The 18,204-nt window shown below is 33.7% G+C and overlaps 2 protein-coding genes across 2 annotated transcripts; both read left to right on the forward strand.

The window, feature by feature from the left end:
• Window positions 1–1,946: 1,946 nt before the first annotated feature.
• LOC131854758 (pupal cuticle protein G1A-like) lies at window positions 1,947–5,817 on the forward strand. The gene is made up of 2 exons (XM_059205902.1): window positions 1,947–1,961; window positions 5,308–5,817. Exons 1-2 carry the CDS (start codon window positions 1,947–1,949, stop codon window positions 5,815–5,817), a joined length of 525 nt encoding a protein of 174 aa, XP_059061885.1.
• A 9,885-nt stretch (window positions 5,818–15,702) lies between these two features.
• Window positions 15,703–18,204, forward strand: LOC131855733 (uncharacterized). Its single transcript, XM_059207035.1, has 2 exons — window positions 15,703–15,752; window positions 17,797–18,204. Exons 1-2 carry the CDS (start codon window positions 15,741–15,743, stop codon window positions 18,070–18,072), a joined length of 288 nt encoding a protein of 95 aa, XP_059063018.1. The 5' UTR covers window positions 15,703–15,740; the 3' UTR covers window positions 18,073–18,204.

Genomic DNA, 18,204 nt, shown 5'->3' on the forward strand with positions numbered 1-18,204 from the left:
CTCTTTTCATGACAACTGGCCGCTTACAGACAACACAGACACGTTCCATATTTCAATTCTATAAAATTCCCTAATATACATTTTATCATTAGTTGAGGGTCTCTTTTATTTACATTACTATTACTACCGACCCCACAAACTCATCGTCATCTGCTTCATCTTTATCCCATTTATTTGTGGTCGTCGTAATATGTTTTTCTCTTCCATTCATCCCTGCTCTCAGTCATCTCGTTATTTACACCTTTTCTTATCATATCATCTTTCACACAGTCCATCCAGCTCCTTTTTTTTTATTTTTTTTTATACATAGACTGTAGTCAAATATTACAAACGTAAAATATGATACGAGGGCAACAGTTATTAGTAATAATTCAGTTTTAATTGCTTTCATTGTACGTGTAGGCAAACTTCCATTAATGAGAAATAATTGTTAGGATTCTGTCAGGCGTTTCTTGAGAAATAACATACAGACATATACAAATCGCTTAAAATGAAAGGCAATATTATATAAACTAACTAACACTTAAAATTTAATGATTCTTTTTGTAATTGATAGTGATTAGTTTTATGTTTATTTCATACTAGCTTTCGCTTAATTTATCCCCTTAGGGGTGGAATTTATCAAAATCCTTTCTTAGGGGATGCCTACGTCATGGTAGCTTTATGCATGCAAAGGCTCAGCCCTATCAGTTTAAAATTGACAAAGTTTCATCCCCTATTTCTGTCTGCCTGTTTGTTCCGGCTAATCTCTGAAATGGCTGGACCGATTTTGACGGGACTTTTATTGGCAGGTTGCTAATGTAATAAGGAGTAACTTAGTCTACTTTTATTTTAGAAAAATAAAGTTAAATTCCACGTGGACGAAGTCGCGGGTTCAGCTAATAGTAAATATGACTGGATACAAAGACAAATTTTTCTTTATTGGGAGTGTAGAAACGGGTAGCGCTTGAAAAGACATCAACGAGCGCACTATATCTACTGCATTGTAGTTTTAATTTTATTTAGTTAATTATTTCTTAAATGTTTAATATATATATGAAATAATATGATTATACTTGAATTAAATATTTATATAATAATAATAATAATCTCAATTCACACAGCGCCATCTAGACCCAAGTTAAGCAAGCTAAAGCTTGTGTTATGAGTACTAGATAACTGATACATATACATAGATATATTTTTTTGTAAATACATACATATTATACATAGAAAACACCCAGACCGATACAAACAATCGCACTCATGAATACAATTGTTTGTGCCGTGCGAGGAATCGAACCCGCGACCATCGGTCGTAAAGCGGTGTGCTAAACCGCTAGACCACCGAGGTCGTCAATATAATAATAAATATTAAAATATCGGACCATCAAAATTTAAATAATATAATTATACCTGAATTAAATATTAATATAATATAATATATTGGACTTTAAAAATGTATACCTGTACAGGTAAACTGATTACAACTGTACATAAATACTAAACTTACCATTAGTGAAAATACAATTTAAATTAGATAACAATATATCATTACATAGTATAACACAAAATCGCTGTCGCTGTCTGTCCTTATGTATGCTTAAATCTTTAAAACTACGCAACGGATTTTGAAGCGGTTTTTAATAGATAGAGTGATTCAAGAGGAAGGTTTATATGTATAATACATGTACATCCGGGTGAAGCCAGGGAAGGTAGTAAAGATTAAAAAATACTGGTCCCTATGTGAGAAATAAGATTTTTCAATGCGGTCTTCGATGTGCTAATAACGTTGAAACTTGTGATTGAAATAAATTTTTGTCGAATTTCGATCACTGAGCGACCACTAGTTTTAACAATGATTTATCAACTGTTATTTTTATAACACATTCAGAAACAGATCGAGGTTGTCTCTCTGGGTTGTCTTTCATCATAACTTTACTGACGCGTCCAAAAATTATTTGAAAATGCAAATGAGAACAGTAAGTATCATTTAACATTGGTCCATAAACGTACTTATGAGTTTATGATATGTCACAATGTGTTTCTTAACATTACCAGTTTGATGTGGTACATTGTGATCATCACAGAGTACATCTGAGGGACGGGATTACGTAACTGCACCTTTTTTAATTAATCAATGTGGTATAAATGGGATCGATGTTATGGTCCATCGCAATATCTCCGCAGCATCCACGGGTCGTACCAGCACCGATTCACATATCAACGAAAATAACATGAAATTCTTCGTAAGTATTTTATAACTGTTCACATTTTATAAAGTTTAAGAAGTGCAAATTTATGATCTATTTTTTTATGGTTCAACTGCCTGCGCTGTCGGTTTACGCTGGCGGGACACCAGTAAAAGCTTTTTGGCTGACATAGGTTTCTTTTCTGATAACTGATGATACTGTCTCCGATCGATCCCCCGTCCAATTCCAACGAGGACCGATGTTACGATGGCCTGAGCCGAATTTCGAACCCCTAGCGGTGCCCTCAGACGAAAGTCGTATCCTCCATAAGTCCTTCCTTTGGTTTGGAGTGCCATCTGCACTCGCCCCCTATCGTCCGGTGAAGCTGTAAAGGCCAGCTGCGGCCAACAGCTTTAGAGTAGTCCGAAAAAAAAAGTGGAGTATGATAAAATGAGCATGAGGTCACGTCAGTTAGCCCATTATGGTAAATTCACTAGTAATTTATCAAGATGGTTTCCAGGTCCACGTGAAGGTCAACTTGACATGGTACATTGCTAGCATTTGGGACACTAACCCCATTACTAACAATTCTCTTACCCCTGACTCCAATACTAGCAATGTACCATATCAGGTCCACGCGGTTCCTCCTGGAAACCATCATGGTTAAGTCCTGGTTATTTAATCACGATGGTCAAACTGCCCTGACCTGATGTTCACCTTATCATCCTCTACTGGTGCCCCGTCAGCGTAAACCGTTAGCGCAGGCGGGTGCACCATTCCATTATCATCCATGAAAAATATAAAAAAAGTAAAGTAATGGGGTCATCGGTCCACATTATTAACAACTACCTTCCTTCTCTTCGTTTTTGAGCATTCGAGATTGGTTATCTGATGCTGCGAGCTCGTGTTGTGTCGGTGAGGTCATAACAGAAGGTGGTGATCTTGATTAGGACCTGAATTTTGTAAGTTTGCTACCGTAATGAAACTGATAATGTTGCGAATGTATTTATGAAGCAATTTAGTTCAGGAGTTATCAGTAACAATATATACGTATCGCTACGACCGTAATCTCAGATGAGGTATGAGTAGCGCGACGTATCCTAGTGGTAAACATACCATCTCCCAAATTTAAATTAAAATTTAATCTGTATTATTGTAAACATGCACAACATTTATTTGAAAAGAATACGAGCTGAGTTTCTTGTCAGTTCTTCTTATCTCGAAATCATTCCGGTAGATTTGACATATCATATAAGTCTGTAATAGACCTACATGAATAAAGATATTTTGAATTTGAATTTGAAACTGATATACTGTCACATCCCTGAAACTAATTCGGTAGCGCTATCAGCGAGCCAACCTGCCGCGCCGTCACAAGTCCCTGTTTTTTTTATGGATGATAATGGAATGGTGCACCCGCTTGCGCTAATGGTTTACGCTGGCGCAGTACCAGTGGTGATAGGATAAGCATGAAGTCAGGTGAATGAGTTCGTCGTGGCAAATTCACCAGGAATTCATAACCATGGTATGAAGAGGGAACCGCGTGGAAGTCAATTCAACATGGGACATTGCTAGCAATGGGTACATTAGTCCACCTTCAAGCAGACACCTTCGTAGTCCTTCTCCCTTCAAGTACATATTAGTTTGATTAACTAACGGTGTTTATTATATGGTTCATAACCAGAGTGTTAGTTATAAATTTAAATAATTACTTAATGTTGTTGCATGTGGGAAAATTGAATTTGTAAATTAGGGTAGTTAAGATATTATAAACCTCAATATTATTAATTATTTAACTTCAAAATAAACAGGTCACAAGTTATCAAAATACGAGAATCTTAAGAAATATTTTATTAGGTACATGCGATTCCTCCGCGTGGAATTTTCCTTTATTTTTCTTAAATAAAAGTAGCCTAAGTTGTTCCTTATTATATCAGCTACTCGCCAAAAAAAGTCCCGTCAAAATCGGTCCACCCATTTCAGAGATTAGCCGGATCAAACAGTCAGACAAACATTTTTAAAAATATTATTTCGGTGTATGTCCCTTATTTATATTCATATGCATGTAGTAAAAAACGGTTATTTCAATATTACAAACAGACACTCCAATTTTATTTATATGTATAGATGAATAGATTGGCAACCATAACTGGTATAAGTGAGTACATTCCGTTGATGTCTGTATTAAATTCAATGTTTATAGTCGAGTTGTGTAGTCAGAACATCTCGTTACGTTTAATGATAAACCGATCGACTACTCCTCACGTTGAATTACATAAAATTGAATGTTAAAGTAATATAAGAGTATTTATTACAATTAGATGATACGGTTTCAATTATAAAGGTCAAAGGATCCTAAACAAAATACTTACACGCCCACTTTTTATACACACAACACAAGTGTAGTGGCGTGCTGTTTTTCTTTTTTCATAAATTATATTATTTGTTTCTTATTGTGGCAAATCTGTATTTATTAATAACTTTATATAAACTATCTGTCTGTCTTTATTAAATCCTAGGAGATGAGGGATTGTTAATAGTATTTCAATTATTTTTAGTTAATAAACATACAATGTCTCTGTAGGCGATAGAATGAGTGGACTGTATGTGCGATGTAAATCAAACAATGGATATAAAATGGTAAATACTTATAATGAAAATACCAGTACAAATGGTTGTAAAATCACTTTTACAACACTATAATAAAAATATGTGACAATTCTAAAAGAAAATACATTTAAAATTGGTATAAAAATAAATATATAAAAAAGTTCGCAACAGTCTCGATAACCTCTGTTAAAATTACTTCTTTTTTAACTTCTTTATTATTATGTTTTAAGCCTGGCAACACATATTTATAGGCTGCCAGTTATAATTTTATTTTTGTATATAATGTACAGTCTTTTTAAATAAAATCATACGTACTCAGTAATAATATTTATTTTACTAATCATTTTTCACAAGTTTTATTACTTATTATTATATATTTATATTAGTAACTGTTGTTCTTAACCAAATTGGGACAAAACGAAAATCTTTTAAATTTTTAACACGGACAAGGTTAGAAATTTACTCCACATTTAGAAATGTTCATGAGAGTCGAATCAACTAATATTAATATTATGTCATTATACAGATTGTGACCTTGGCTGTGGTAGCGGTGGCGAGCGCGTCACAACAGGTCCGAGAGAAGCGCGGTCTCCTTGGACAACCTCTAATCAGCTCACATGCACCACTCCACACCGCTCCTCTTCTGAGCACCCACTCTCTACAAGCTGCCCCATTGTTGAGCTCCCACTCCCTGCACGCACCTCTAGTAAGCTCCCACTCTCTCCATGCCCCCCTATTAAGCTCCCACTCTCTCAATGCCCCCCTATTGAGCTCCCACTCTCTCCACGGCCCCCTTATAAGCTCCCCCTCTCTCCACGCTCCCCTGTTGAGCTCTCACATCCACGAGCCTCTGCCCCTCGCGCACAGTTCCCTCTCAGCCCCCCTGCTGTCGGCTCCATTGCTCAGTTCCAGCCTCCACGCTCCCCTGCTCAGCTCTCACGTGCATTCAGCCCCACTGCTGCCCGCCGCTACCATCATAAGAGCAGCACCGATAACGAAATACGTGTCTGCACCCAGATACGCCGCTGGTTGGTAAATGCTCGTGTTATTGTTTGAACCAAATAAAATTAAAGTTTAAAACACAGAAGGTATTGTTTCACTCAACAATGTTGATGGTTATCTTGAACATTGTACTTCAAATAAATCCATATTCGTATAGTTTGAAGGTCGCAATTAGTATGTATCAGCGCAGTGCGGTGGAACGGATCCCACGGCGTCTGTGTCCATATCAAACATTGAAACTGTATATTTTTAATGCCAATGTTATCGATAGATATATAAATATTAAAAAACCATTGTATAAATTATCATAATATAATAGTAAATAACTATAATATATAAGTTAAAATTTTTCAAGAACTTATTATGGACCTATTTATATTCATTACTAGCTGTACCCGCGACTTCGTCCGCGTGGAATTTAACTTTATTTTTTCTAAAATAAAAGTAGCCTAAATAGACTTCTTATTATATCAGCTACAAATAAAAGTCCCATTAAAATCGGTCCAGCCATTTCAGTAATTAGCTGGAACAAACAGCCAGACAGACAAACATTGTAAAAAATGTTATTTCGGTGTATGTACCGTATTTATATTCATATGTACGTAGTAAAAACGGTTATTTCAATATTACAAACAGACACTCCAACTTTATTTATATGTATAGATGTATAGATAAGTTAACATGCGATGTTACGAAAGTTAATACCGAGGGAGGACACACTGTTATCGGTTTGACTAAAAGTGTGTCAAAATTTATTGAGGAAACTGAACCAAGCCAATATAAAGTTACACTGTGACTCTCAAACCATAACGTTCGCAAGATCACCCATCAAAATTGTGACAGCCATTTAAACTAAAGGAGAAGAAGACTTAAAGAAGAAAAATTGTGACGTACATACACACGAATCTATACATGTAAATAAAATTGGAGTGTCTGAGTGTGTTCAATATTACAAATATTGAAATAACAGTTTTTTACTACATGCCTATGAATATAAATACGGTACATACACCGAAATAACATTTTTTACAATTTTTTTCTGTCTGTCTAACTGTCTGTTTGTTCCGGCTAATCTCAGAAATGGCTGGACCGATTATGACGGGACTTGTTTTGGCAGGTAGCTGATGTAATAATGAGTAACTTAGGCTACTTTTATTTTAGAAAAATAAAGTTAAATTCCACGCGGACGAAGTCGCGTGTACAGCTAGTATTAATAATGAGATTAACTATATTTTGTTAGAGTTAATTCGAGTTTGGGTCACTAAAGGTCCAAGGTTTAACACTTCTGACATAACACTCGACCTTGCCATCCAAATAGGAGCATGTGTTGCGTACATCTGACCGCAAGACAACTAGATGGACTCCAACAGATATAAACAAGTATAGGGTAATTTATGATGCATAAAAATGCTAAAGATCCGCATCCACTGGTATTACGAAAGCACGCTGGAGATACATATGTTTAGAACCACAAGAGCTAGGGTTGCCAATGTCAAAAATCACTATCTTGTATAATAATAATAATAATTTCTTTTATAATTGTCAATGTTCGGTGATATTCACCCGCAATGACATGTTTAACAGCCCATCAAAGGGAGATATATAATATATATATATATATATATAAAAACAATAATAATAATAATAACTATTCATCCGTCATACTCGTGAACGAGTGCTGCTTTTATCACTACGACTGATTTAATCTTATTGTGTTTTTATATTTGAGCCTAAATAAATGAGTATAATAAATGAGGTAGTTTGTATTCACACGTTTCGACTTGTAAAATGTGAACTTACAAGGATTGTTTAAATGAGCAACACACAAGTTTCTTGCTTATTCTTCTTGTGATGAGACAGCTTTCCGGATAAGCGGTAGATTTAAAAAAAATTGTTGTACATTCAAAAATGTTTAAATTAAGTTTATTTGAATAAATGATTTTCTATGCCATTCTATTCTACTACAGGATATAGTAAATGAAAAAACTTATCTGATAGACATTGCAGTTTCTAATACCCATAATCTCCAGAAGACAATTCCTGAAAAAATAAACGAATATGCAGAGATAAAGAAAGCACTAACGAGAATTTGGAAACAGGAAAAAGTCTATATAATACCCATAGTCCTCTCATCCACGTCGTCTGGGTCGTCGTCTATGTATACTATGTATGTATTTAGAATGAAATGTATGAAAAAAAATATTTCTATATATTTGTATCAGTTATCTAATACCCATAACTTAAGCTTTTGAGGGGTAATAATACTATGTTGTTGGTAGAGACGATGTATATTATAGATGATAATAGACTGACAATATGTACATAAATATATTGATCTTATATACTAAATGACAATAGGAAAATGTAAAGTGAAGTGACACAGTTTAGACACGGCAGTGCTTAGTACACAATATTGGATTTGTCCTACTAGTCTGTTCAGGTTGCAAAAACTGATTAGATTTTTTGTTTTTTGCAATAGCATATGAAGGTAGTCACGCTTCTCCGAAATTTTAATTTAAAAATGAGTCTGTATTATTGTAAACATGTACAACATTTATTAAAAAAAAACGAACTGAGTCTTGTCAGTTCTTCTCATCTCGATATCATTCCGAACTGATTGTATATTTGACATATCATAAGAGTCTGTAATAGACCTACATGAATAAAGATATTTTGAATATAATTTAATTTGAATAGCCATTATTAAATGCAATATTTATATATATACTAGCTGTCCCGGCAAACGTTGTTTTGCCTTAAAATAAAAAAAAATTAGGGGTGGACTACCCCTAACATTTAGGGGGATGAAAAATAGATGTTGGCCGAATCTCAGACCTACTCAATACGCTCACAAAATTTCATGAGAATCGGTCAAGCCGTTTCGGAGGAGTATGGGAACGAAAACTGTGACACGAGAATTTTATATATAAGATTTTGATGCATCTAGGTAGTGTGTTCCATATTATCTATGCATAATAAGTAAAAAAAAAATGCAGTGTCAACCCTGCTGCGTTCTCCATAGCATGGTGTTCGGCGTACGGCGTGACATCGTCCGTCGTATTCGACTATTGAGGTCTCGGGTCACTAAATCGCTCACAAACATGGTTATTATTTATTAAGAGGCGAAAAGGTCATTACCACTCTTCGATTGTGAATGTAATTACTTATAATTTTAGTACGAGTTCAATATAGAGGTTTCTAGAATAAACTTATACATACCTATTTGTTATTGTTGTTCTTTTACATTTATGATATTTGCTGTTATTTCTGAACAATCATCTGCAGTATTCTTAATATAATTTGAACTTAATACATAATTACTGATGACAACATTTAAATTTATGAACACATGTTAGCATTGTGCAGAGATGAAAGCCGCGACTATCGATAAAATGCGACATTATTATATACTTTTACTAGCTGACTCTGCGAACTCCGTTCCGCCTCAAAATTAAATATGTTAGGTTAGGTTTTTTTAAGTTTAGTTACGCAATAAATTAAATTGAGTTTCTTGCCAGTTCTTCTCAATTGGATCTATATACCAACGGACTTTCATAAGTTGACCAAATTGACATGAATAAATTATTTTTGAATTTTGAATTAAAGTATAACCGTTAGCTTATTTTAAAATAAATAATTAAATGTATCAGATTCTCAGAGAATTATCGCATGCCTCTTATTTGTTATACTGTAATTATTTATATAAAAAAAAAACATCTATTAAAAAGAGCAACACACAAGTTTCTTGCTCATTCTTCTTGTGATGAATCTGCATTCCGAATGAGTGGTAGAATCAAAATATGACTATTCAAAAGTGCTTGTAATGAGTTTATTTGAATAAAGATTATTTCTATTTCTATTCACATCGGAAGAGATCTTTATTTTTTTATTGCAGTATGATTTTTTTATTTAAAAATAACTTAAATCTTTTGTTTAACGAAAGAAGTTGAAACTCAATTCATTAACAGCGGCGAGTGTTGACCGCCACCCGCCGCTCGACCCAACGACCTCCACCCACGGCTGCCACATTATAAATCTATTATAGATAATGTCTATTTATATTTAGAAATACTATTTCTATTTTTAGATACATAATCGATTTATAGACAGATAGACTGAGTAGTTTCGTAACAAGTAGGATTGATAATAACGAATCATCATTATGTTCTTCCTAAATTGCGTTGGGTATATTAAGTTTCCTTCATATTTTTTAATCATTACATAGTATAAAAGTCGCTGTCGCTGTCTGTCCGTCTCTATGTATGCTTAAATCTTTAAAACTACGCAACGGATTTTGAAGCGGTTTTCTTTAATAGATAGAGTGATTCAACAGGAAGGTTTATATGTATAATACATATATATAAACATACACAATACACCTGTGCGAAGCCGGGATGAGTAGCTAGTTACATAGTATAATATAAAGTCGCTGTCGCTGTCTGTCCGTCCGTATGTATGCTTAAATCTTTAAAACTACGCAATGGATTTTTAATAGATAGAGTGATTCAAGAGGAAGGTTTAAATGCCTATAGAACTAGCTACTCGCCCCGGTTTTGCACGGGTGTACATGTTTTACAACATTTTCACCCTTCTTTCCACCAACCCCTATTTTTATAGCTATTTTATACACTTTACTTTCAGCTAATATCTACTATATGTATATATAAACATATAATTGTGCAAAAAGTTGGGCAATCATTATAAAGTTCGAAGCCCATTCGCTTCTTTTATATCGATGCATAAAATTAATGGAGTCATATGAATTAGTTATATATAGTGTTTCTAAAGTAACATCTATACATATAAATAAAATTGGAGTGTCTGTTTGAAATATTGAAATAACATTTTTTTACTACATGCATATGAATATAATACGGTACACACACTAAAATTACATTTTTTACAATTTTTGTCTGTCTGTCGGTTTGTTCCGGCTAATCTCTGAAATGCTGGACCGATTTTGACGGGACTTTTATTGGCAGGTAGCTGATGTAATAAGGAGTAACCTACATTTATTTTAGATTTTTTTTTCTTTTAGAAAAATAAAGTTAAATTTCATGCGGACGAAGTCGCGTGTACAGCTAGTATACCATATGCATAGATGTATCAATCAATGATATTAACTGCATCTAAATGGATATTTGATAGAATATTAAATTTTAAAATATCTCCACAATAGAAACCGAGTCGGTATCCTTGCTTCTAAAACCGCATTGTAATAAATTTCAATAAAGAGAAGATAAGCATAAGATTATGGATTCTAAGAAAATAAAAAACAAGGACGCGCTTTGTTGTGAGTTGCCATACACAAATTCGTGGGATTGTACATAGTAGTAAGTTCAATTCTTCTTCTGATTAATTTATATTATTTAGAATGAATTTTGACTATAATATATGTCTGTTCGTTCTGAGCCGTACAGTCACAGCAAAATATAGTGCTGTGTATTAAAAAGAAATTGTGTATTAAATTAAAAATATATATATTACATGCTATAATTAGATGATATAAAAATGTTATTTTGGTGCATGTACCGTATTTATATTCATCTGCAAATTATGCATATTTATATAAAAAACGGTTATTTCAAAATTACAAACAGACACTCCAATTTTATTTATATGTGTAGATTTGCTGGGATGCAAACGTTATTTAGAAATGTACATTGACACGCAAAACTTATTAGTGTTGGCCAGACTCGAACTCGCGACCTTTCTAGCCACGTCTAGGCAATAAACCACAAATCCTTGACGCTATCAATGCTCTCAGAGTCTCAATATAGCATTAACGGACATTTCACGTACAACTAATTTACACAAAAAATAACAATTGCATTGAGAAGCAAACATGGGGAAATCAGTTTGTGAATGGAAACTTCCACTATGAACATTTGTTACATATCCCATTATTAACAAATTCATGTTATTAAAATGTTATAATTCGGAAAAGTCTGTTAAATGTTTTGTAATGTAATTATAGCGCTTTAACACAGTTTCTTTGCCTGTAGAGTCTATATTAAAAAGTTAAACCAACTTTGGCGCCAAAAATGTTGACACATAAAAAATAAATAATAAATTCATGTTATATTTTCTAAGTCGCTGTAAAGTTTTTAGTAATATGAATATAGCTCTTTAACACAGTTCCGTTGCCTATAGAGTCTATATTAAAAAGGTAAACTAACATTGGCGCCAAAAATGCTGACAAATAAAAAATAAATAATAAATTTATGTTATAATAATGTTATATTTTGTAAATAGCTGTAAAGTTTTTAGTAATATGAATATAGCTCTTTAACACAGTTCCGTTGCCTATAGAGTCTATATTAAAAAGGTACTCTAACACTTTACTTCCGATGGTCGCGGGTTCGATTCCTCGGACGGTGTAAACATTTGTATTCATGAGTATCATTGTTTGCATCAGTCTGGGTGTTTTCTATGTATATTATGCATGTATTTACAAAAAAATACCATCTAAGTATTTATATCAGTTGTCTAATTCAATTGAGTTTCTTGTCAGTTCTTCTCAATTTGATCTATATATAAAATTAAAATTATAATATAGATATATAATAGAATAAATGATTTTTTAATTTGAATTTGAATTTAGTACCCATAACACAAGTTCTGCTTACCGTGGGACTAGACGGCGCGGCACTGTGTTAATTTTCCAGGGTTATTTATTTATTTATTAAATTAAATTAGTGCTAGTTGGTTGTTTGTATTCACACGTTTCGACTTGAAAAATGTGAACTTACAAGGATTATTCAAAATAGCAACACAAGTTTCTTGCTCGTTCTTCTTGTGATGAGACAGCTTTCCGAACGAGCGGTAGATAAAAAAAATGTTATGACTATTCAAAAGTGCTTAAATTAAGTTTATTTGAATAAATGATTTTCTATTCTATTCTATTCTATTGCATAGGGTGAAAGAAGAAAGGCAGATATTGAATGCTATAGAAAGTAGAAGAGCAAAAATGTTAGGGCACTTGATACGGCGCGATGAATTTATGAAAGTAATTATTGAGGGAGAGATAGAAGGAAAGAGGGGGAGAGGAAGACCGAGGCACAGCTACATCAAGCAAATTAAAGACAGAATTGGAGTCGTGTCGTATCAAGGTTTAAAAAAAATGTTATGACTATTCAAAAGTACTTAAATTATGTTTATTTGAATAAATGATTTTCTATTCTATTATTGCTTTAAAATAGGATTCCTATTAATCAACATTTAATAGTTAATCTCAAGATATATATTCAGTGAATCAAATACGTCACTACTTAATGGAAAGATATTTATCATAACTAATTGATTTATGTTATATGTCGCAACTGGCAACTAAAATACTGACATCTACACTTTTATTAATGGAATTAATTCAAGTGTGATACATTAGACTAGCTATTGCCTGTGATTTCGCCTGCTATTTGATGTAATATAGCCTTTGTTCTTCCTCTTGATACACTTTAATGTGAATATACCAAGTAGTGGTATATTCAAATCAACGTAGAAGAGGATGAGCAGGTGCGGATCGTGAATTTGTGGGGCCCTGGGTTAAATCTACTAAGGGACCTAATTATATTATTCAACTAAAAAATACACCGACCAAAAACAAGCGACCAGAAATTCCCCGTTTCTTTCTATAGACGCACACATGCATGGGTTGATTGATCTTAGGGTTGCCAACCTTATGATAGGTTTTTTAACACATATATTTAAAATATCGTTTCAGTGAGGACTGTAGACCTATTGTATCCTCAGGGCCCTGGGCTACAGCCCAAAAAGCCCTTAGATAGATCCGCCCCAGAGGGTGAGCCTACCTCGGTCTTTTAAATTAATTGATTTATATTCAGTGTTTGAACCCCTAACGTTACTTAGAAATGCACATTGACACGCAAAACTAAGTGTTGGCCAGACTCGAACTCACGACTATTCTATCCATGTCTAGGCAATAAACCACTAAACCTTGGTGCTATCAATGCTGTCAGTCTCAGTATATACCACTCTATCTTCACGCCAAATTTCAGGGAAATACGTTCAGCTGAAAAGAAAACAAATATACGGACAAACAGCACTTCCATATTTATAATATTAGTATATATGGAATAAAAACTCGACCCACTGGCTTTAGGTCGAGATATCGCATCTTTATGCATTTTCTACCGCATATATCACGGGGAGTGTTCTGAGGAATTGTTCGGATTAATACCAGCTGCTGAGTTTCACCACCGTACCACCCAGAAACTAAAACACCATCCTGATCATCTGGATGAATGGCGGTCCTCCACAGTGCAGTTTTTAGAAACTTTTTGCCACGCACAACCGCATTGTGGAATCACCTTCCTGCAATGGTATTTCCGAATATTTTATGTGATAATGTATCTACATAATTATATATCAGTAATCTAGTACCCATAACACAAGCTCTGTGACTGGATAGCCCTATGTGGATTGTCCAGGGTTACTATTATCATATATTATGTTATCTGTGCTTTTATTATTATTACCTATGTCACACAAAAACAGCCGTTTTTTAATCCAGGAGACAAATTTGACGTTTACGATGTTGCCAGATTTTTGGTTAAATAGGGTTGTGGCACTACCGGAAATTAATATTAATTACCCGTTTTAATAGGTTATACCGTAATAATGTGTGTGTTTATATAAAACACATTAACACAAAATTAACAAAGTATAGGTATTCATAAATATATTATTGTTGTATCAAAATTGATTTTTTTAGTTTTCACTAAAATATAGACTGACTGCCTTTTTTATAAACAAATGACCTATTTTATGTCGTAAAACAAACGCCTATTTAAAATATTTTGCTGTTTGAAAGAAAAAAAATGTTGGTTTGTAGCTTAATACAGTAAAAATTACTATTTGTACGGGAACGACAAAAATGTATTTTTATGTTGTATAATACGACGACAGTAATGGAAACACTAGTAGATGTATGTACATTTTAAATGCTGTTGTGGAAACGTCATGTAAAGCTTTAAAACTAATATGTTAAAATAAAAGTTTCCGATTAAACAAATCGGTATCGCAGGTACACCACTACTCCGCTATAGATGGTAATATTATTTGAAAAGTTGACATTTACACCTGTCAGTTAGTCTCCTGGATTAAAAACCGGACTTTACGTCCTGCATCCAGAAGACGCGTGGCCACTCATCCGCATCACTATCCCGCTAGAGGTCGTAATCGTAACATTATATGAAAATTTGACATTTACACCTGTCAATTTTGTCTCCGAGATTAAAACCCAAACTATAGTGAGTTAATTTTTTAAAAACAGTGGCATTTTATTACATGTATGAAATCACTACCCAAATGTCACGTGAACAAGTAATTATCTATACATATAAATAAAACTGGAGTGTCTATTTGTAATATTGAAATAAACATTATTTACTGCATGCATATTAATATAAATACGGTACATACACCAAAATATTTTTCTTTACAATTTTTGTCTGTGTCTCTATTTGTTCCGGCTAATCTCTGAAATGGCTCTACCGATTTTGACGGGACTTTTATTGGCAGGTAGCTGATGTAATAAGAAGTAACTTAGGCTACTTTTATTTTAGAAAAATAAAGTTAAATTCCACACGGACGGAGTGGCGTGTGCTAGTTTACAATAAAATCCGTCGATATATTGTGCAACTAAGTTAATCATAAATTTTAATATTAAATAAATAACAATAATGAATATTTGGACGTGACTCATACGAAGTGGGAGAGCCTTGTTAACCACAGTGTAACTCTAACACACGAAATATATATGAATCTTGAGCAGTATACTAATATTAGTGCACTGGTGTCGAAAGCCTCATTCTTTATTCTGCGTCATATAGAAGTCACTATTGATGCGGTAATGAGTTGATATATAAGGATGAAGCAGCGATATGCAGTTAGTATAGTGGTCGCCTGTCCTGCAGTTCACTGTTCACTAACAACATGAAGCTTCTTGTAAGTTCACTTTATTATTATCATTACATAGTATAAAACAAAGTCGCTGTCGCTGTCTGTCTCTATGTATGCTTAAATCTTTACAACTACGCAACGGATATTGAAGCGGTTTTTTAATAGATAGAGTGATTCTAGAGAAAGGTTATATACGGTTATAAAGGTTATATAAGGTATAATACATGTACACCCGTGTGAAGCCGGGGTGGGTAGCTAGTAATCTATATATTCGGCGGTCTCAGTGGTGTAGCGGTTCAGTATACTTTATTTTCGATGATCACGGGTTCGATTCCTGGGGTACAAACATTTGTATTCTTGCGTATGATGGTTTGTATCGGTCTAAGTGTTTTCTATGTATATTATGTATGTTTAAAAAAATATATCGAAGTATTTATATCAGTTGTCTAGTACCCATAACGCAAGCTCTGCTTACCATGGAACTAGATGACGCTGTGTTAATTGCCTAGTTTTATTTATTTTTTTATATATTTTAATACATAAAGCATTAGTATAGTACCCATAACACAAGCTTTAGCTAGCTTAACTTGGGTCTAGATGGCGCTGTGTGAATTGTGCTGAGATGAGATCAAATCATTATATCCTGTAAGTGTTACAATCGTTTCTTTGTCTTGAATAGTGTAAATAATTAAGCTTGGGAACTTGTTTCATTATTACTCTGCGCCTAAGTTAATTTGGAAAACTGCACGATTACAATACTATTTATGCAATTATATTTATTATCACACTGTGTACAATATAATTATAATGTATTTTACATTTTTTTTTTTTTATAAAAAATATTTAGTTTTTTTACAATAAATAATGCGTTATATATGCAATATACAATTTTTATTAATAAACTGATACAAAGACAGATTGATAAGATATCTTGCACATCTATACATATAAATAAAATTGGAGTATCTGTTTGTAATATAGAAATAATCGTTTTTTACTACATGCCTATGAATATAAATACGGTACATACACGAAATTTAACAATTTTTGTCTGTCTGTCTGTTTGTTCCGGCTAATCTCTGAAATGGCTGGACGGATTCTGACGGGACTTTTTTTCGCAGGTACCTGATGTAATAAGGAGTAACTTTTATTTTAGAAGAGTTCTCTAATTAACTTATTTGTTAAATTCCACGCAGACGAAGTCACGGGTACAGCTAGTTTAAAATATAAAAAAAAACTAGTGAATCTTAAATTTGACATATCAATAAATCAAATAATTAAAAACAAAATGAAGATTCAAATATTTATAATTGAATATACTCATCATTATTCCAATCCCAAAAGAGCTGCATGCCCAGATTCTCTTTTAACAGAAGATAGTACCGAGTTTCTACTCAGACCACACTACCTTCTTCTTTCAAATACACCTCTTTTTTAAGTGACCACATACAATTTAATAATCAAACTGCATTAATTATTAAATTAATAGTAATAAAATATGTAACGAGTTCAATTCAAACAGCGCCATCTAGTCCCAAACTTAGCAGAGCTTATTTAATGGGGTACTAGACAACTGATATAAATATTTTTTTTAATTGTAAATATATACATATTATACATAGATAACACTCAGACTGATACAAATAATCATACTCATGAATACAAATGTTTGTACCATGCAAGGACTCGAACCCGCTAGACAACCGAGGATGTCCAAAAATATACATTTTTTTGGAAATTATAAAAGGACATACAGGAATGACAATTTATAATAATGTCAGTAGGTAATGGATTTAAAATAATAATATTTAAATATATAAACATTTTTTTTAAAACATATTGGTGCTAACATGATAGGGAAAAAATTATAATATAAAAAACTTGACGTTCATAAGCGGCTAAAATGTCCTACATGAGTAAATGATTTTTGAATTTGAAAACCTGAAATTTACTTCATGTACGTAAAGGAACCTGTACTCAATGACATATGTACAAACATTATATCTTTTTTATTATAGGTAATCTTATAATGTTATGGAAGTTAGTAGCAGGCCTATATATGTTTTTAATTACAATAAAATTGTTGCAGACATTCGTGGTAGCTCTTTGCCTAGCCATGTGCGCAGTAAGCGCCGGCTACATCAGCCGCGGCTGGTCGTCGCCCGTCGTGGTGGTCAGGAGGAGCTACGGCGGCGGCGGCTGGCGAAGCGGCGGTGGATGGAGTGGCGGATATAGCGGATTATCCGGCGGCTACGGCGGATGGTCAGGCGGATACAGCGGCGGCCGCGGATGGAGCGGATCCGGACGCAGCAGTGGCTGGAGCGGCTACGGAGGTAGCGGTTGGAGCAGCGGTGGATGGTGGTAGACTATTCAACACAACACCGGGTGACCTTGGATATAATTTTCAGACAGTACTATCGTAATTAATTAATCCAATGGGGGAAAGTCGGGTAGCCCGTGACATAAGGTGACATATTGATTTCTAATAAACTAAAAT

Source organism: Achroia grisella, unplaced genomic scaffold, assembly GCF_030625045.1.
Source record: "Achroia grisella isolate CSIRO2021 unplaced genomic scaffold, CSIRO_AGI_Agris_v1 utg1062, whole genome shotgun sequence".
NCBI classification, from domain to species: Eukaryota; Metazoa; Arthropoda; class Insecta; order Lepidoptera; family Pyralidae; genus Achroia; species Achroia grisella.